Genomic DNA, 21920 nt, shown 5'->3' with positions numbered 1-21920 from the left:
ACTGTTTCCCAATACATCAAAATATGAAATGGAAAACAACTCTCCTTCTCTCTGTTTCCATTTCACCAAAAATGAATGGAAAACAGCTTGTGTGAATTGAGGCTGCTGCTGCCCAGCCCCATGGTCAGACCTTGCTGTGGGCACTGATCAGCCTTTGCTGCTGTTGGAGCTGCAGTGACACTGAGCAAATGCCACAGCCAGCCCTGCCCTGTTCCAGCTGTGCTCCCCTGGGGCTGGGGCAGCAGGAGAGGCTGGATCCCCTGGGATGGGACAGGCAGCCCCATGGGATGGGCCTGGCTGCCCCACAACACTGCAGAGCAAAGCCAGGAAGGTCACACTATATAAAACACCAAAATCCAGCTAATTTGAGGTCTTCTGAATACTTCATTCCTGTTAATTTACATGAGATCTACTCAAGGCAATGTGTGAAAAGAAAGACATTTTGTCTGAAAACATATTTTTTGTAATTTATTAGATCTGTACACAGCTAGTGCTGTTCTCATTAGCATATTTTTAACCTTTTAACCTCCGTCCCCCCTCCCCAGGACAGCGGCCTGTTCCACTGGACACAGGGAAGGCAGAGCCCTCAGCCTCCTCTGGCATCCTGAACTTCCACAGGACCTGAAACACTCGGCAGCCAAAAGGCAAGTTTGATTAGTTTATTTAAAATTAAACATTTCTTTCTGTTCAGCTACTGCACGTGGAGCCAAACCTTGTGTCTGATCATTGTTAGTGCCAGAAAACTGATTCAAAATTAGAGACTAACAGAGCCCAAAGCTGCAGAGAAGCAGCTTCTCAGGTGTTGCCTCAGAACTGCAGGATTTGGGTTTATGCTGAAGCTTTTAACAATTTTAACTCAGACCTGCCCTTCTCTAGTGTGAAAAGGTTTTATGGTTACTGGACAGAGTTACTGGTGTGGAAAAGCAGCAATGATTTTGCTTGGTTGTAGTTGTATCACTGATTTCCCTGGGCAGCAGGATGTTCTCCTCCAAGCTGAATTCTTCCTGTTCCATCAGACAGCACCGTGCAAGGCCCAAGTTGGTATCAAAACAAAATTAAGCAAATCAGAGAAAGCTCCTTGGAAATGCATGGGTAGGAAAAATAACAAAAATCTGGACACTTCACTTGGGATTGTCATTTTCTTGACAAATGCATTTAAAAAGCCAGGACAACATCCCAGAAAAATCAGAAGACTTGAGGACGTTGGTCAACTGATTTCTGCCCTCCAATACTGGCTTCATCATTCCAGGTCAAATTTGCAGTTTTTACCACTACATGTGGTTTTTGTCCCACCAAATCAACATAAGTAACATTTGTAAAGTGCTTTGAGATAGTGCTAGAAAATGCTAAGAGTGAAAAGAGGGGCAGAACATCTGTTATCAGCACCCAGCTGATTACTGTGAGTTGGTTTTATCCTCAGAGCAGCATCACTATGTTCTCCTTTGACCTCCTATTAACCAAGAGCTGGCACAAAGGAAAAAGGAGTTTGTGCAGGGCAGTGAAAAAAGGAAAACAAAGGAAACACAAGGATTTCTTCTGGAAAGAGGCCTGAAGCAGAGCTCCAGAGAAGGATGGGTATTTACTTCCCAGATCCATCAGGAAAACACACACAGACTCACATGCACACAGCTCTGCAGGAGGCTTCACACAGCACAAACATTGGCCAAATGAGGAGAGAGGTGGGGCTAATTAAAAAAAAAAAATTAAAAAATCAAGACACTGATGCTTTTTTTGAGGGGAGGACATAACTGCTCACCAGAAGCTACTGCCTGAGGGCTGTCAACTATGTCATAGTGAAGCCCTGCCACCTTTTCCAGTTGACAGGAACTTCTCTCTAGTTAGCAGCTTCACAAAAACAATCCTTGTATAAATCCATAAAGCTTTCCCAGATTTTTAAAAGGTTAATTTTACCATTATAATTGCACTTTAAAAACAGGCATCAATCCCTACGCACTCTCCCCAAACACCTCCTCACCTAAAAGAGGAAAGAAAGGCTACAATTATTCACTGTCCTACAGCTACAGGATTCAAAGGTTTGATTTAGGTGCCTGAAGGAAGGATGCAAACACCCACTTTTCAGGCAGGGCAAGAGTGCATTTTGAAAAACCTGCAGGCTTCACAGCTTGGCTTGCATTGGCTTCAGGTGTTTGTGGAAAGATTCATGAACCTGCAGGACAACAAGACAAGAGGTTACAAGGTCAGGTTTGATCTTTGAAACAGTTTTACCTCCTCACATCTTGCAGTGTGTTTGTATACTAAGAATATTTGAATCAGAGGCACTTTGGAGATTTAAGAACAGCCAGATAACTTCTATGTTTCAGGGTCTACATGATACAAAGCATGAGGATATAAAAAACAGCCTGCCCACTACCTTTTGTTTAAGAAAGAAATGCAAGATTTATATCCATACAATTGTTTGGCATTTTAATTACAAGAAAACTGGTACAGGTTTCCTAAGGAGCTGTAATGAAGCTCCTAAGCCCCAGTGACTTCATTAGTACAGAACACTGAGCAAACTGGTGGGATTTAACTCCAGCTGCAGTCTCTGGCAGCCCATTGCAGGGGATACAGTCTGCCCTCATCAAATAAAGGCACCAGGAAACAGGATTTACCATTCTGGCTGATGGAGCAGGGACATTTCAGTTTATTTTAGCTCAGCTGCAGCTTCAATCCTAGACCAGATATACAACATCTGACACCCAAGTACTACAGGGGGGCAATTTACTTTCTCCTCCACTCACAGCTACGGCCTGAAGAGAGGAAGATTTGCCAGAAAATGGGCAAGGCTTCCACAGCTACTGTCACTAAGCAGAATCAACAGCAAGTGATAATTGCTTTTGAATTCATTGAGATACTTCAGTTGCTTCTCTGTGGAGTGCACCATTTCCTCACTCAACTGAGAAGCTCAAGAGATCCCACAGGGATGAATGCAAGGTACACCTGGGAGAGAAAACTACAGAGAGCAAACTGAAAGTAGGTTGTTAGTTTTGGTTCATTACCACTTGTGACTTTTCTCCCCCCTTCCTCAATTACCTGCTGAGATCACTGGAGCAGAATTAACAACCCTAAACTGAGTTATTTTTCTGGTCATGCGAGAAAAAGAAGAGAGGTTTCTTTACCTGTGTTTTGTTCAGTGGGGATTTCTTTGCCCACTCAAACATGTTCTCGTAGACGTTGCCATCGTAGCGGCCGAGCACAGACCCCAGGTGGACATCATGGAAGTCAAAGGAGTCCACCAGTGCCACTGCATTGGGACGAATGACAGCCAGGAGCTCCTTCACGTGTTGGTTCACTTGGGTTATCTGGGCACTGGTCAAGATACCCGCCTTGAGAGGGGAAACAAGGATTACACAAGTCACAGATCCTCCCCTTCCCCAAGGTCTCACACAGGTCAGCTTTCCCACACACAAAAATGCAAAAGTTCATAAAACACCAAGAGTTTTTTTTTCTTCACTAAGCCATTTGCCACAGTGCACAAGCAGAAGGAGATGCCCTCCATATTCCCTCCATACTGGGAGACTTACTCTGTGAGTACCTATAAGTTAACTGCAGCAGCAAGTTTCCTTGGAGAATATACGTGTAAGGGTATTAAATTGTGCCTGGCTTCAGGGAAATTTTTAGTAAACAGGAAAGAGGAAAATGGGAAGACAAAACATACCACATCTGCCAGAAGAGCAAACAAAACAATGCTGCTCAAACTGACAGAATGAAGAGAAGAAAAGCAATGCCTGACAGTGTAAAGCCATTAACTGAAGGATGGGTCAGAATTTGGAGCACAAGATCCCCTTTCAGGGATATTAGCTGTGGAGTACATCTAACTGTAGGTCCTTTATTAATTCCTTGTTTTTTAACACACAGCAGCCGGTCACCAACTGGAAACTATTTCAGCTAAACCTTGGCACATGTCTGGTTTCCACAAGGAAAACCCAACAAGAGCCTTCCAGCAGGCCTGCAGTGCGAATGACTCTCTGGCAGCCAACAGCCAAGAACTTACACCTCTAACATCCATACAGCTTGGCATTTAAAGCACATTTGCAAGCAGTGAACCTGGCTTCAGAGATCTGGAGTGCTGGAGGAAGGCACCAACCTGCAGGAAATCTCCTGCATTCCTGCTGATGCCAAACAGGGCGTACAGGAGGCACAGCTCGGTCAGCACCGCGCGCACGGCAGCGTCACCAACCTCGGCCAGCTTGGCTGTGAACAGCTTCACCACCACATAGTGACAGTGGGCCTGCAGGAACCAAAGAGAGTCAGTCAGGGACACAGAAACATCAGGAGCTCTCACAGCATGTTTCTTTAACAGGCACATCACTGACCTCTGATGCCCGCACAAGATCAACAGAAGTTCTGTTCCAGGCATCCTCCTTGCTCTTTCTGTGGGTCAGCTCAGCTTGCAGATTCTTTGCTGCAGATTCTACAAGCCTGTTTCACATGAGGAAGAAAAACAGTTTAAATAATAACACCACATTAACAAGATGACATACACTGAATTCATACATGTCAGTCATGGCACATGAGCTCAGAATTCTTCTCATGTGCCATGAGTGAAAACAGTGACTGGAGTGACAAGCTGTGCCTCTATAATACCACTAATCACTGCTGCAGCTACAACACAGCTACAGAGGGGTAAGAAGACTTCTGACAGCACACATGTGGTGCTGCAATACCTACTCACAAGTAGGTGTCTGTTCTACTCTCCCACTTCCCTCACAATGAACTTTAATATCAGGATTGTTTCTCTCCAGAGAGATCTCTGAGTAGTTTGGTATTTGTAAGTTTGAATATACTTTACATATAAATAAGAAAAAGATACATCCCAAAGGACTGAGGAGCAGAGTAACCAGGCTATGAGCAGGCTGTGAGCAGCCTCCTGCAGCCTCAAAGCCCTTAACCCTGACCCCAACCCAGTAAAGTGTGTCACTTCCTGAAAGCAACACACAGATCAAAGCTTTGCCAGCCACACCTCGAGAGCCCAGCACAAACAGGGCAGTCATCACCACCACCTCACCCAGTTTTTCTTGGCTCAGCCCAGTCAGTGTGAGCTCACCGGGCAGCACGTGACTTGTAGGCCTCCACCAAGCTGGTGGGGTCATTGATCTTCACAGTGACAGTCCTGGCAGCCACGTGCTGGGGCTGGATGCGCTGCCTGGAGAGGTCGTTCAGGTAGGACACCATGCCACTGACCTGCTGTCCAGAGGTCACCTGGGTGTAGCTTTTCATAAGGAACCTGAAAATAGAGACAGCAGATGGCAGCTCTTACTCATGAGCTGCTTGAATGGACAAAAGTCATCTCACTGAGGCTCAGGCCAGAAAGCTTATCTGTCAAAAATGGGACAGGGGACAGAAACATGACACCACTTTTGTGTTAATACAGACACTTCTGCTCATTACTTTGTCACCAAATTCACTGCAACCAGTCAAATAAAAGACTCCTCAACACCAATTTAGTGTTAAGAAGGGCATCATTTATTACTGGTGTCTGGTTGCATGGGGGTAACTCCTCCTTGTGTGCATGTGATTTTTTACAAGTGTGTTGCTTACATACAGTCACTACATGCATATTATAATTAACTCATTACCATAAAACCCTCCCCACGTTCCCAGACTGAGTCCTTGTTTTGGCTGTAGCTGCATTCCTAAGCCAGATGTCTCCCCCTTATCTCCCAATTGTCCTTGCTGGGATAGCAGATTCTGTTTTTCTGACCAAAGTTACACACACACAGCAGAAATCAAATTAACCCTTTTGGTGCCAACTTCAGCCACAAGGACCTGAGGAGAGGCTGGAATATGCCTGTGCAGAGGTCCCATACCTGGCAGTCTGCAGCATCATGACAGTGTTCTCCCCCTCGTAGGTGCAGGATGGGGTGAAGGTGACATAGATGTCAGGAATGCCACTGCAGCGGGAATAGCCGTGCCCGCCACACGCCATCCGACACTCCTCGATGCCAGCATTGGCAGTCCAGGAGGTGAATGCCTTCAGCCCCGCTGTCAGGGCGTGCAGCTGAGGGGAAACAGCAAAGGCAGCTTTATTTTCCAGTCTTAGCTTGCACACATACATGTTAAGGACTGCAACTCCCAGAAAAAAAAAAGTGAAGTCAACACCATTCTTATGCTGTTCCACAGGTTTTTGTTTTCCCTGAAGGAACTCTTTCCTGAGCCAAATATTTATATAAAAACTATTACAAATATTTATATGAAAATATAAAAATATTTATATTTCCTTGTACATGTAAAGACTTATTTAAAGTATTAAAATTCCTTCTTCCATTCCTTCTTCCATTCCTTCTTCCCCTACACATTTTAGGTACAAGACTGTTTTCAACTGCTCATTGTCACAAACCCTGACAGAAAATTAACATTTTACAGCCCTAAACCCTCGGTATAGTACTGATACTTTGATCAACACACCTGTTCTACCCTAGGCACTGGGAAGAACAATGAAGAAGTTACAGCACAAGCACAAGACCAGTCTTAACTCCCAAACAGTACTCCATCATTCCTGGAAATGCACCTTTTGAATAAAAATATATTCCCAGTAGCTTTCTCACTGTGAATTACTCCCTGTTTTTTATAAAGTGCTAAATGAATAGAGCAAATAAATGTCACCAGCATATTCTGGACTGGGAGCTTCTTAAACTACAGAAGACATTTCATGAGTGAAAGCCAAAAAGGTTCAATGCCTCTTTTTCCATGATGTAAAGAAACCTCACAAAAAATCAACCAGCACTCTGGTTTCCAGAGGACACAGTACCTCTGGCAGCTCACTGAGGTCCCCCTTGCTGATGTCCCCATTGATACGATGATAGGTGTCCTTTATGTAGGCTCCCACAAAATGGAAGGCGTATGCTGTTGCCAGGAGAGGAAACAGTTTGTATTGCTGGGTCTGATAATCCAGGATCTGGGGTTCTGGTTCCCTGGAGCAAAACACAGATGAGTTAGCATGTCAGTGGTAGCAACCTGCTGCAGAAATCCCATTTATCCCTACTCTAAGTATGTTCACCATCCATAGCAAGCCAGACTCTCTAACACCATCCAGCAAAAGCCTCTGGCACGGGAGGACATTGCAAGAATGAAAGATTATGCACTCCCCAGGACAAACAGTGTTTTGAAACCATACTGAATGCCAAAGCAAATATCAGCCACAGCCCCCATTCCTCCCAGTAGTTCAGAATTTTCCCTCAGCAGTTTGGGCTGCTCTGGGTCTCCGGCACTCACCCTGGCTTCAGCTCAGACTGGTGTCTGACGGCGCTGTAGCGGATGGCGATGGTGCAGGCCCGGGACAGTGAGCGAGCAGAGTCACCCACGATGAGGGAACGGATGAACACCATGGTCCCATAGGTCAGCTTGTCACTGACTGGTTTCACATAGGTGCCATCTGGTTCAACCTGCCAAAAAATAAAAGATAAAAAAAATACAGCCTATTGATTTGTGAAGTTTCCTCCCTTTCGTATGTTCACACTCTAAACTCATCAAGCAGCATTTACAAGCCACCCACAATCCTTTTGGTGCAGTACTCAAGCTCACAGGAGCATTCAGTGTGCCCATTTCTAACAGCAGATGCTGAAGCTCACTGCTTTACCTGGGCATATTTCATCAGCATGTTTTCCCGAGGAATTCGGAAGTTGTCCATTTTCAGGTAGCCATTATCCATTTCATCATAGCCAAACTTGGGGCCAATGTCACCCACTGTAATACCTGTCACAGACAAAGTCACTTGCATTAAGAAATAGGAACTAAACAGCACACAAAAGGTTCAAGCCTTCTCCAATATGGAGATTGATTAGTTTTCTAGCAAGTTATGAAGTAAGAGTTAACAGGGACCTTAATCTCTGATGGAAAAGTGGTGTCCTGGTTTTGGCTGGGATAGAGTGAAATTATCTTCCCAGTGGCTGGTACAGTGCTGTGTTCTGGATTTAGCACATGAACAATGTTGATAACACACTGATGGTTCAGTTGTTGCTGAGTAGCACTTGCACCAGATCAAGGACTTTTCAATTTCCACACTGCCCCAACAGTGCGAGGCTGGGGGGACACAAGAAGCTGGCAGGTGACACAGCCAGGACAGCTGATCCCAGCTGGACAAAGGGATATTCCCGACCATGTGGCATCATGCTGAACAATAAAACTGGGTGAAGCCAGCTGGGGGGGATGACAGCTCCCTGCTCAGGGACTGGCTGGGCATCAGTCATCTGCTGCTGAGCAATCACACAGTGATCACCTGCTCTGCATATTCCACTATTATTATTATTATTATTATTATTGTTGTTACTGTTATTATTTTTAATTTCCCTTCCTTTTCTGTCCTATTAAATTGTCTTTATCTCAGCCTACAAGTTTTACCTTTTTCACAACTCTTTCCCCCATCCCTCTGTGTGGAGGAATGGCTGTGTGTGTTTAGCTGCCTGATGAGTTAAACCACAACAACTGGATATCAAAACATGGGAATCTCCATCATTTCCATGCAGCCCTACTATCCACTCACTGCAGGAGCTGTCTCTAAAGTTCATCCAGCTCACTTCCAGCTAAAGAGGCATGAAAGCTCTTCTTCCCCTATCAGAAAGCAGGATTGTGGAATGCATAGCTGGGAGACACTGGGGCAGAACCAAATCCCAAACTAAACTGCACATTGAAGGCCTGGTAGGAAAGATGATTTAGTGGTAGTTCAGTTGTAAGAAAGACTCATTTAAGCCCTGTGATCTACCAGCTGAATTCAGCTTCTGAAATAAGCCATGGACTTTAACAAGACACAGCAGCTGTATACAGCCAGAGAGAAACAGATGTCATCTGTAATCTACTCCCTGAGTGTGAATTTGTACCTGGCAGAGGTTCATGTGTGCCCAGCTGCCGGATGGGGACAATGAAGGCGTGCAGGCCTTTGCACTGGCCCTGGGTGTAGAGCTGAGCCAGGACGATGGCGTGGTTCGACGTCTTCCCAACTGCAACGGGAGCAGGACTCAGCACAGAAACACAGTCAGACACACTCACACACTGGGTCTTTCTTCTGAAATAACCCCATCACATCATGCACTAGAAAACCAGACTGACTCCGCTGGATGTCACCCCAATTCTACAGATCTATGACAAAATGTTGCTCAAGTCAATGGAAGTTGCACAACACAATTTTCTTGACTATAAAACACTGACTCCTTGGCACACCCATCAGTGAAGCAGAAGGAACTATAAATAATTTGATACAACAATCAAAAATTACACCAAATCCACAGTGTCCTCAGTGGTTCTGAGCAACAGTCCAGAGCACACAATGTTTAGCAGGCAATGCAAGCACTTGTTATGCAAGTGACTGGCTCTCAACCAACTCTTTGGATCAACTTTCAGTCATCACTCTGCAGATATAACACACATAGCATCACCTCCCTGAGTTTCTCCATACACCTTCCAGATTTAGACACACTTACGTCCACCTGGCCACCACTTAATGGAGGTGACAGTGGGGCTGTTGAGGATGAACTCCTGTGTAGAGGGGTCATAAGTGGCTGTTGTTTCCAGGCCCCGAAGATGAGTCCCTGGAAACAAGCAAAAGCATTGTTTTGGCAGGAAGTCAGTCAAAAAACAGAGACAAGGACAGAACTGGGCAATGGAAAGTGGATCTCCAGTAGTAATGTTTGAATTTTAATACTGCTTTTAGGCTATATGTATAAAAAGCTAAATATCAACAAGTTAGGGAAGAACGAGTGAGGGTCAGACCATATTCTGGGACCGCCAATTCTCAGAAAACATTAGTTTTTTCCCCAGTGGTCTAAGACTAGTTTTCCAAGCACCTCCAGTCTGACACCTTTTTGCTGTCACACACCAGAAGCCCTTTCTCATTCAAAATGTTCCACAGGAACACAATCACCTGAATTTAACTAAAATGCGAAATAAAACCATTCAGTTCTCAGCCACAAGACAAAATAAACAGTGCCCATCACCTCTCCATTCCCTCATCAAGCCTACATTCTCGTCCTACTTGATGGAGCTGATCTCCCAGAAGAGATCATCCAAAACTCCAAGAGAGCAAGTAAAGGCATGTGTATGCCCAGTGCTGATGCAGGTAGATGAAGAGACTGCATAAAGATGGAGATAATTCCAGGAACAGTCTTTGTCTTCTGCCCTCAATGCTTCACTTTCCACACACCTGTCTCAGAGCAGTGGCACTGCCCCTGAATGCTTTAAAAACTCCCCAAGTCCCCAGGCCTACTTGCTTAAACTGGACAAGCTGTGAACACTCCTGACAGTCTGGACTTACAGGGCAGGACAAAGCTCCAAAAGGAAAAAGGAGATCACCTTGCAACAGGCACGTTCCCAAAGCATGGAGGTAATGACAGATTTCCACAGGCAGCTCAACACAGACTTACTCTGCTGACAAAGGATCTTCAAACCTCACTAGTTCCAAGAGATTCTCCTCAGACTTGCAGTTACTTTATGCTTCTCACAGTCTCTACATTTCCCTTCAACACAAAGGTGAATCCCGCTCATTTTTAGAAAATAATTCTCATCTGCAACTCTGAGATGACCAAAATTAAAGTTTCCCAAGGCAGAATATCCTCCCTTTGAAACTTGAATTAGAAGTGTTGCAATCACAATACTGCTGGAGTTATCAAAATCCATTTCAAAGCTTGAAAGCAAAGGAATAGCAACGAAAAACAAAGTCAACATGAGACAGAGAACTCAAAAAGCCCAACACATTTCACAGTCAGTTAAAAAGAACACATGGGAGTGAACTAAGGGGAAAAAGCTCCCCACAGAACATAAGCATTGGAACCAAGGTTAATCCTGAGGTGAACAAGCAACTCTTAATTTTTTGGCATCTCTTTCACTACCTCAAAGCTCTGTCCTTTTGTCTTTACACTGAGCAAAGCAGAACTCCAACTGGAAAGAAAAGCAAGTGTAAAATGAACAGATGGCACCAAACTGCCAGCACCAGTGATGGGCAGTAATGATACTGGTTTGAATGGCACAAGGAGCCATTCCTTATAGAGCTGCAGACATCCAACCCTTCCTTCAGAGGAAGAAGGGAGCAGCACATGGCATAATGCTCCATTAACCCTTGCAGAGGCTGTCCACCTTTTCCTACAACCACAGCAGGCTGTGTAAAACTGTGGGACACACACACACTGCTCTACCCAGGCACAGGAATCCTCTGCACACAAAGGCATTCTCAGAAAGAGCATTTACTGGGTGTACTGTACCATGGCCCATCTCAGTCTGGGCATAAGTGCCAATGATCTCCAGGTTCCAGGCAGGCATGAAGAAGCGATCCTGCTGCTCTGGGGTGGCCTGGGTGAGAAGAGTGGGGAGGAACATGCCCAGGTGAAGGTCCAGAGGCTCAGGCCGTCCGCGGTGAACAAAGCTGTGAAGAATTGTCACGGGATGGGAGCATGAAGGGAATGTTAGGGAAGGGAAGCAAGCATGAGGATTCATGGTGGAGATTCAGGAAGAGACAAAAAGAAAAAAAAAAAACGATTCATGTGTCAATCAGAATTCAGCAAGTGTATTTCAGAGAACCAGAGCACTGTCCTTTTCTCAGGCTGAGTAATAAGAAATTGCACTCACTTTGAAATAAACATGCTGCAAGGCATTTCTTTGTAATCCTGCAGAAAGTGTACCTGCAACATTCCCCTATTTTTGATGCACTATGATTGATTAAAAAAAAGAATGAATCCAAACCAAAAGATGGACCAGACCTTCTGGTTTGAACATCAGAGCATCCCTAAGTTCAATGGGCTGAGGCAGTCAGCTAAAAATGTCAGTTTGTTGGAGATGTGATGTGGCTGAATGCAGTGTGCTTTCAACCAAATACAGAAAGTCCACCTTTTTTTTTTTTATCACATGTTTTGAAGGTGGAATCTGGTGGAAGTCCCAGTTTATCCAGCTAAATAAGTTAGGTTTTCAACAAACTTTTTTTTTTTTTTAAGACAAATCCTAACTGGCTGTACTATTTACTCTAATTTTTAAAAATTAATTATCAGACACAATTAGTGTACATGGCATTTCAAATCAACTCCCTTCAAACTTCTGCTATTTTAAAGAACTTTCTTAAAAGGACAGTGCTCTGTATGTGTAAGTCAAAGTTACACATGAACAACTTGCGAAGAAAGCCAACATTTCTGAATTTGTAAATCACCAGCACATATTATCTCCAATTAAACATATTGCAGTAGAATTACTTTTTCTCCATGTTCTGTCAAGCACCACTGTGAGGTAATTAAGTGGTCTATTAAGTTTTTCAATATAATTAATTAATTAATTATTAAATCTTAAAATATTGGCAGCTTTGAATATTAAAATAGTGGTGATAGATTGAGGACAAGTACCTCCATCTGGCTCCTTTATGTATGAAATAAATTTAATTGGGCTTTAACAGGAATATATATATATATATATTTAAATTATATGCAATATGGAAAGAGCACTGGTCTGAGCTTGGCTCAAACTCATCTGATATTCTTAGCAAAGTGATAACAATGCATCCTTGTGTTCTCTAAATACACATTAATATGAACTAGTTCTGTCCCAGGCCTTCCTAAGAACTGCTTTTTGATATTCTCAGACTCCTATAAATAAATTGAACTATCTAATAAACCAGCAGCAAGGTTTTCTAAGCTTTCTGACTGCACAGTCACCAAGCCCAACAGGGGACTAATGGCCTACCAGGAATACCAAATTTAAATGAGTTCAGTACTGGTGAGAAGTACTGAACAGCTACAGCTGACAGCCAAAGAGTGACCAAAAAAAAAAAAAAGAAAAGGAAAATCCTGATTTACCAGCAGTAGTTATAAACCAGATAGAAACAGCACAGGATTTTCACTTGTTTCATTTTCAGCCCTGTGCTATTTGTGTTTTTTCTTTATTTGATTTTTCTTTTTTTTTTTTTTTTTGAGAGACAAAGAGACTTCTTCACTATGAAAGAGGTTAAAATCAACACAGGCTGTCACACATATAGTCACCAAGATAAAACTGAGTAACTACCCATCCAGGCCAGAGTTCTATTCAATAATCCAGAGGTCTGCTTCCCCATCACCAGATTTTAAACATCAAGATTAAATTAAGCAAAGCTCAGTGACAATTACTGCAACAGCTTCATTGATGAAATATCAGATACTCAACATTCACAGCAGGAATGCCAAATGTTTGCATTTTAATTATTCAGCATAGAAAGCATATCTACTTCACTGTATTCCATTTAGTGTCAAAATACCAATTTAACCATGAAACAACATGAGAACTATAAGGAAATCAACCATCACCAGGCAAGAAAGTGCAATGATCTAATGTGAAATCAGGAGTAAAACCAATCACTGCAGTGTGGATGTGACTGATTTCAAGCAGCTGGTGTGAGAAAGCAAATAAGGCCAGCAGGCACTGATTGTTGCCATTCAATTCTCTCTCAGCTTCTGGTGTTGAGCTGGGTTTGTTGAGCAGGACAGGGTTTCTTCCACTGAGTCTTCTACAAATGTTTCAGCATTGCCATCCAGCAGTGTCCAGATCGACACCTCAGTTTTTCCCACTTCAGATGCCAGCACAAGCACTGGAGTCTCTGTTAACTATTCTTGCTGGTACTTAACAGCCATAATTCCAGGTTCTGGGCCAAGACACTGTTTTTTGATCCATTAAATGTTTTTCCATTTGAAGCAGTGAAAGTTGCTTTCAACACAGCAGGAATAGGATGGTTTTTTTCTTTGTAAACAAGACCTTGCCAGGAAACTGTACAGCTGCAGTGCAGCAGCATCTGGAAGAGAAGTGCCTGGGGCAAAGCATACCTGACTTTCAACCAGAACTCACAATCTCACCATGCTCCACTGCTCCTGTAGGAATGCTCCTGACCTGTTTGTGCAGCCCAGCCATGCACTGAGGGCTCTGGCATACATGTCCCAAAATCAGGCAAAAGAAAAAACCACAGTACTGTTCATTGACACAGTCAACTGGTTCAAGTGAAATTCAGATTCTCAGGGCTTAGAACAACCTCCTCATTTCAAAACAAAGGTAACAACTACCCATGCAGAGATCAGCTAAGAGGTGCATTCTGGAAAAGACCAAAAGGAATCCTGGGATTGTCAGGATGTGAAATGAGGCGGCTGTCTGGCTACAGACATCAACCATTAACTGAGGAATTTTACCTTTCCCCCTACTAGACTGACCCAGGGAACATGAAGAATTTACCCAGTGGAGTTAGAGAAAAGAGGTTACCCATTGATCCCTGCAGGGAACTAACCATGTCCCATTTCGGTTTGGGCGTAGGTGCCAATTATCTTGACTCCACGGACCAGGGGCAGCCACTTCTCCTTCTGAGCAGCAGACGTTTGGGTCTCTATGGTTTTGTGAAACATGCTGAAGTGGAGACCCAAAGGATCAGGAAAATTGCCCAAGCATGTTCTACAGGAGAGAAATAGAGGGATCTGGATCTCAGTCTTACTGTTACCATGAACCTGAAAGGCTTTTCCCCAGTTGGAGCATAAGATAAATAATCTCTTTGCCTCATTCAATCTTTTTTTTTTTTTATCCCACAAGCAACCTCCAAATGTGGAGGCATCAGAAGCAATGCTAATGGGGAAACAGATGTTTCTTCCAGGCATCTTCTTCACCCCATGAATCCTGCTGTTGCTATGTAACTGGAAAAAATATTATTCTACAAAGGTTCATGAGCAACTTGAAACTAAGGACATGAAAACCAAAATATTTTCTCCTCCATCTCTCAGGCTTTGTGAGAATAAATCCCACTGCTGTTGGTAGCCTACAACTAGGGCATTATTAGTTAAAAGAAATATGTATTACAAATGAAAAGGTTTCTTTGGTGACTGAGTTCTTTTTGGACCAGCTCTGTATTGCCTGCAGCTGCATCTATCAGTTGTAAGATCTGGAACTCACCTTCAATTAAAATTACCATTACAGTCTAGTGCTGGAGGGAATGGAAAGAAAAATCAGACATTTTGGGAGTGCTTCACCAAAGCAGAAGTTATTTCATGAAAGAAAACTCTAATCATCTAGTAGCCACAATGCCAGGCAAAGCACATTCTCAATTAAAACATCTTCCCTTCTGCAGCTTGAACAGTTTCTTCATCTTCAATCTACTGCACACAAATGTTTATTCCATCTAAACTCTAAGATCGAGGAGTTAAAAATGAGCCCTCTGCATAAATACCACAGGGGATGTTCTGCACATATCTTGTCCATGCAGCAGCATTTGTGACTGACATTTTGCACCATGCAGAGAGTAAATAATTGATAATTCAACAGCAGCTCCTGTACAGGCTGTGAAAACCAACCTTAGAGTGAGAGACAAAGCACCACTGAACTGCACATTGCCTGTTTGAAATGAACAAGACTAAATGAGCCATGGATTTTTCCAGGAGCAAAACTATTGTAATCAAGTAATCTAACGCTGGTGATCAATGTATGAACTGTGCTTTAAGCTGGTGTGGGTGCAGGTACAGTGTCTGAAGTTCCTGGAGTCAAGGCACACAGCTCTTTCACCAAAAATATTCTTACCTACAGCAGCAGATGTTACCAAAGCTGATGCTTTCAGGGTGACCAAGGGCTTAAAAATGTTGCAAGGACATCAAGACAGAACTTTTTAACACTCTTGTGGTTTTCTAAGTAGGTCATTCTTTTAGCCCAGGACCTATAGAGCAACAGCAGCATCCTTTTCTTCCTCATTGCCTGCAGCACAATTATTGTGCACCTACTCTCTGGGCCCAAAAAGGACAAATCTGCAGGGAGAAAATGAGTGCTGACCTTGAAACATGAAATTTCAGGGCTTGGGAAGAGCTTGAATGGGTCTTTGCAAATTTTCAGCAGTCATTGAAAGAACTTGAGAAAAATGTGCAGCCCATGCTTTGCTGTCAGAAAAATCAGGTCAGACATTGCCTCTTTGAAGGTAATGCTCCAGGGAAACATCTCAGAAATCTTCTGAAAGGTCACACCAGCAACTTTCACTGCCTATGAGGAAGTTTAATCAGAAGTGCCGGATATTGAATGATTACTATTACCTTCTCTGACAGGAGGAAGACAACAGACATTCTGCAAGTGGATGCTTTAACACCCCTGTGTCATGGTCATGATGTTTCTGTAGCCAGTTGTGCAGGATTTTAACAGCTTCTTGCATTAACTAAGCTGAAAATTAAATTACAGCAGAAACTGTTCATCTCTGCATACTCCACTCTGAAGATTTAGGATTTCCTTAATGTGCCTTTTAACAACCTGAATGACAATGAGAGAGAATCCTGTTTTCCTCTAGACAGACACAGGGGAAACAGAAGAGGTACCAGCTGTGAAGGGAGGAACAACAGGTTTTCTTCCCTACTGTTTCTTTCTCTGAACTCTTACTGCTTCCCGTTACAATTTCAACACTCCCAGCACCTGGATTGGCTGTTCTCCAATTCTGCTCTCTGCAGTGTGTTACAGTTCAAATACTCTGCTCCAAGACTGATGGTGGCAGTGACCATCTGATCAATGCCCAGCTGCTCTGAGGTCAGCCTTGCTACAACAACCAGTGTCACAATGAGGCTGCAGCTCCAAATCCACTTCTGGGAGAAGGCTGTGTAGTAATATGTGCTTTGGCAATACAGACCTTCCCAGATTTCACAGCCATCAGTGCCACCCACACAGTAAAAGGCACTTTATGTGACAGGTGTGTCACTGTCTCAAGACAGAGAATGACAGAAGCAAACCTGCGTGTTCAGAGGCTCCAAAGCTACAGGAACAGCTGCAAAGCCATCCTCAGGCTGCAGAACTGGGTCACAGAACAGGGGCATTTACTTTACATTAGCCTGTGTGCAAACTTTGCTGCTTTGGGCAGTTCTTGAAGTTACTCTTTCAAGGATGAGCATGAAGGGTCATCCCAGGGGAGAGGGAAGGAGCAGGAGCTGTATTTGAGCTGTGCTAACTGGACTTCAGAGCTAACAACTGCTCTGGTAATAAACTCCTGTTCCAGCTCTATCAAAGTAAGATTAAGCCAGACTCATTCACTCTGCATTAATTTAGCAGTGGCAAGTAGGGCCCATAGTAGAGTTTTTCTGCTTTGGTTTGCTCAAAGCTACTCCTGGTCCTAATTTAAAGCTGTAAGAACAAATTCCAACAGGGAAAGTGCACACTCATGCAATGCTTATGAACACAGGAATCATCTGGTGACCAGCAGCTCTCAGATCTTCTCTTCTTCTGTGACCCAGTTTGTCTCAACTGTTTTTCACTTCTTTGTTTAATCCCATTTTCCTCAATGAAGTTAATTAAAGTTGAAGGTGAATTAAAACTGAGCAGCTCGCTCTCTTCCAAGAGCATTGGAGCATCACACCAGAAACATTTCCCATTGCTGACTTACATTTTGCTGTAGTTAAACTGTAAAAGAAATCTGAAATATTGGCACTTTTTGGCTGATGGCCTTCAAAGCTGTAGTCACAACAGCTGCAACTGCAGTGTTGACATAGAAGAATTACTACATGAAAAGCAATTAAGTATATTTAATAGATCCTCTTATGATTTGGAGTCCAACAAAGCCCTTTGGAAACAGGAAGGAGGAGCATTCACTTGAACATGTCACAGCAGCAGCAGCAATTGTTTAAGTATATCTTCAGGGCAGTGAAGGAAGCAGCATTTCTCCTCACCTACTCATAAATCAAGCTATAAAGTTGGTGAGTCATGTGCAAAGCTACCTAGAGATATTCTGGCACTTTAGGAAAGCTACAGAAAAAAATTCTTTAAAATTGCATATGTAAATCCTTTTGGGGATAACTGACAAAATTTCTTAAGCTTCCATAAGTAGAAATGTCAATCACAATGAATACAACTTGACATCTGAATCAAGGATGTCAGTCTATTTCATACACTTTTTTTGAGGCATGTTGCAACACCATATCCATTCAGTTTTCAGTTTGGAAAAATGAATAAGCCCAAACACACTTTCTCCAGGTCAGCTTTTGCACTAATGAAGTCACTTCCAGTTAGCACCAATTAGCATGTTTGGATATGGGATAGAAATAAACATAATTTTGTCAGTGGGTGCAGTTCACCAAATTAAAAAAAATCTTTAACACACAGCAGGTGGGAAAGTGGGGACAGATGTTAAAATGCAAATGAAATCAAAGGATGAAAAAATAATCCTTTAATTTAATCAATTTTTAAAGCAGCAGCAAGCCCACATCCTCCCTTGCCAACACCACAGATTTTAGTAAAGAAGTAATTTCAGAATATCAACAGTGTACAGTTCTTAGTGCAAACACACCTCACCTGTAGGCAAGATGTTTGTGCACTGCTCTCCTCTCTGTTACACGTTATTACAGAATAAATATGGTAAATAAAATAAATAAAAAATGGCAAATAAGTCAGTCTACAGTAACTGCAATTGTATTTTGAAATCCTGAATGGTGGCAATTAGATTTTACCTTGGAAAAAAGTAAGCCTTTTTTATTGTCTCAGTTGGTTTTGGACTGTGAATTCTGACTAGTCACACCTGACCATTTATGCCACGTTAGATATGGAGGTACTATTTGGTATCTATAGGAAATATTTATTACACCTTCATTCACTTAAGAATTGCTGACTCCAAAGTAAGGTTATGGAAAGACAAAACTAGAATCTCTCATTTGAATACTTCAGAAAAGCCTATTTTTATATAATATTGTCACTTAATAATGCTACAAAAAGACAGAAAATTTGTCAAAATTTTCCATCTGATAGACTGGATAGACTTTGCTGAATTTTCTCAGTAGAAATAAATAAATGAAGAAACTTCCCCATCACTTTCAATAAACCTTGTGTAGGGAAAAAAATCATTAACTTTGGCTGTGCAGCACCTGAATAATCTCTACTGTCACTGAACTTGTTCCCTGTTATCACTGCCCACCAATGATGATTTTTAAATTGTTTACATTACTTCCACGAGAATTTTCATGACACAGGTCAGTGCAGACCAGTTTCTCTGAAAGTAAAACCACAGTGGACAAGATGACTTCAATTTCCTTGTGCCAAGGGTCATGCCCTGGGGCCCATGACAGCTTTTCTACAAAACCAGTCAGAGGGGGCTTGTGGTTCATTATTTAATGTGCCAGAGGATATATATCCATGGGATTACGACAGATTTCTAGATCCGTGTAACTTCTCTGTTATCAGTTTCTGTTTGATTAAATCAGAAAGAGTTTAACAGAATTGGGGGGAGAAATACATCAAAATCAGGAACTGAGTTCTAATTTCTTCGGGAAGGAATGAAAACTCACATGTAAAGGCAGTCTTACTTTCATTAACTTGATCCAAAGGTGGTACTATCAGATAAACCAAAGGTCAGGTACAACAAAAAGCCTCTGGGTCAAAGAGGACCTCTGGAGCTCAGAGGAGGGAGCCAGAACAGTGATACACAAGAACTTATAAACCATCTTGGAATAGTTTCAAGTATCTCTGCAATGTGACTTTATTGGGTCTAAGTGCAAAGTGAGGTAATCAGCTTTTAGAGATTTCATCAGAAGCTGCAAACTCATCAGATCTATTCAGATTCAAAGTAATTCAGTATGATTTTTTTATTCCTTTTGGGGAAAAAAATCTGACTTCAAGTTCTGTTTTTTATTTTCTGCACCACACATACAGAACAGTGTTAATGTTATGTATGTTAATTGTTAATGTAGCATTTCTCTTAAAAAAAACCCCTATGAAAACACAACATTCAGGAATTCAGGGTTTCCTTTGAAATTCACTGAAGCCAGACTCGAGTGGGCATTTATACAGGTCTTGAACTTCCTTTAGACAACAAACATAGGAAAAAAGCACAATCTGGCATCCTTGGTGACGACTGAAGTACAAAAAGCAACTCTGGATCTTTTTAGGTACCTTTTAAACCAGTAGATCTCCTCGGGATCTGCAATTCCATATTCCCTTAACTTCATCACCATCAAGGAGCTCTTCCTGATGGCTTGCTCATAGCGTTGGCTACGGGACAGGAAGTTCAAATCCTCATGCTGGAAGTCAGGGTCATTAAGAACTAAGGCCTCTGGGGACAGAACAGGAGAGGAAAACAAACTCAGTTTCCACAAACCTCATCAGGGAGTGAGCAACAACCCAGCATTTTACCTGCTCTACCTCAAGGTAGGAGTATAAAAAAATTGAAAATAAAATGAGAGGTTAACGAAATGAGAATGAAATCAAAGCTCTTTGATTTGGCACTCTCATTCCACACATAAACCCCATTTACAGTTCAAAGCACTCTGGACTTGGCAGGAGGGCAATTCACTGATGTAAGACCAGCGGGCCCCTCAGCAACAGCCCCAGAGGCTCAGGCAGCCTTGTGAACTCTGAACCCCACGCAACTCCAGCAGAAGGGCATTATTCCCCTGTGCCAACTGGAAAACAAGGTGCCCAGAGAGCACAGACACTCTGTGTCCCCCCTTTGGCAGCGAAGTTTCACAACAGCAGCCTCTGACAGTCCCAGCCCAGGGAAGAGCCTGGAAGTAGCTCATTAATCTCTCATAACCACATCGTGCCGGTTGACAAACATTTGTACAGTTGGGCAAGAGCGTGCTAGGAAGGAAAAAGGAGGGGACAGAGCCCATGGGAAGCCGCCTCTGACCCTCTGGAGGAAGGGGAAACAGAGCAGTAAAAGGACACTGCTCTATCAGGGCCACTCTATATTCTTTCTGAGGAGGAGGGGGACCAGGGCCGTAACACAGCTCCTGTTCCTCTCTAACCCCTTCCTTTATGCTGACCCTGCACCTACAAACCCTCTCCTCACAGCATTCTCTCCTCCTTGGGGTCTCCCCTCTCCACAAAAGCTCTTCCCCACCGTCTCCCGCCCCAGGACCCCCTCACAACTCCGTGGTTCCTCACCCCGTTACCCCCGCGCTGTATCCCGCTCTCCCTGGGTCGCCCCACCACGCAGCCTCTCCCCTTTCCACCCCGCATCCCCTCCGCCCCTCCGAGCCCTGACCGGGGGTGTCTCTCCCGGTGCCCGCGGCCGGGCCCTCCCTCACCAATCTCCTTGCGGCGGCGGGTACGCTCAGGGCCGCCGTCTAGGATGTGGGTGAGCAGCTCGGGCTGGAAGGTGGCGGCAGCGCGCTCCCTCCGCAGGTCCGCGTTCACCGACATCGCGGCGGCGGCGGCGGCTGTGCCCGATCTCAATCCCGATCCCGATCCCGATCCCGATCCAACCGATCCCGATTCCTTCCCGTCCCCGCCGCGCCGGCCCCGCCCCCGCGTGACGTAATTCCCGCGACGCCACGTGGTTCCCGAGCACGCGGGCCGGTGCCGTGCCCGCCCTTCCCGCGGCGGCCATGGCGGAGCGGTGAGAGCGCGTTCGGTGTGCGGGGAGCGGTGCCTTAAATCGCGGTGTGTGTGCATGGAGCAGCGCTGGGAGGGCGCCCGGCATCGGCATGGAGTAGCTAATTAAATAAGCACCTCATTAAGTGCCGTTAGCGGGCCGCGTTTGTGCACGCGTTAGGTACGGTGTTGGATAGTGCTGTGGATCTGCGTGTAAAGGGCTGCGCTTGGGGCTGGGCCTGCCATAAATCTTTGCAGAGTCCTGCACTGGAGCTGGTGCATGCCTTCGGTAGCACATTGGGTGGGCACAGGGTGTGTGGTGATTGGGGTATGACTTTTACAACCCAAGTGACTCCGTACGTTAAAAAGCGCACGAAATGCACACTGAGCGTCTTGCATCCCTGGCTGATCCACCTTGCTGCACAGTGGGATACAGGAGCAAAACCCGGGCGGTACAGAACAGACTTTGCCCTTCTGCAGGGGCAGAATTGCCGCTGCTTTTTGTATGTTAGGTGCGGCGGGGATGCACGGAGCTGCAGAGGGCGGGGAGGTGGGTTGGGAGTTTTCCAGCGCAGGGTTTTTCTGGGTGTCCACAGCCTGGCATGGGACTGTGGGGCAGCAGGCCGAGAGGGAGGCATGTGCAGGGATGGGGTAAGCCGGGATTGCTCTGGTTTCCCCAGCCTCCCACA

The 21920-nt window shown here is 44.1% G+C and overlaps 1 protein-coding gene across 2 annotated transcripts; it reads right to left on the bottom strand.

Annotated features, from left to right (window-relative positions):
- Window positions 1–455: 455 nt before the first annotated feature.
- Window positions 456–21091, bottom strand: ACOX1 (acyl-CoA oxidase 1). Of its 2 annotated transcripts, none has more exons than XM_036394431.1 (14): window positions 20946–21091; window positions 19810–19969; window positions 14213–14373; window positions 9417–9524; window positions 8817–8936; window positions 7580–7695; window positions 7216–7385; window positions 6752–6914; window positions 5811–6001; window positions 5048–5227; window positions 4317–4422; window positions 4088–4231; window positions 3120–3326; window positions 456–2167 (listed from the first exon to the last, which is right to left on the bottom strand). In XM_036394431.1, the coding sequence occupies exons 1-14, from the start codon at window positions 21058–21060 to the stop codon at window positions 2117–2119; spliced, it is 1992 nt and encodes a 663-aa protein (XP_036250324.1). In that variant the 5' UTR covers window positions 21061–21091; the 3' UTR covers window positions 456–2116. The 2 variants fall into 2 exon arrangements, with proteins under 2 accessions (XP_036250324.1, XP_036250323.1); XM_036394430.2 differs by lacking the exon at window positions 14213–14373 and adding an exon at window positions 11190–11350.
- Window positions 21092–21920: the final 829 nt, after the last annotated feature.

This window comes from Molothrus ater, chromosome 19 (assembly GCF_012460135.2).
Source record: "Molothrus ater isolate BHLD 08-10-18 breed brown headed cowbird chromosome 19, BPBGC_Mater_1.1, whole genome shotgun sequence".
NCBI lineage: Eukaryota > Metazoa > Chordata > Aves > Passeriformes > Icteridae > Molothrus > Molothrus ater.
Note: the sequence above shows the minus strand (reverse complement) of the source record. Positions and strands in the feature narration are given on the sequence as shown.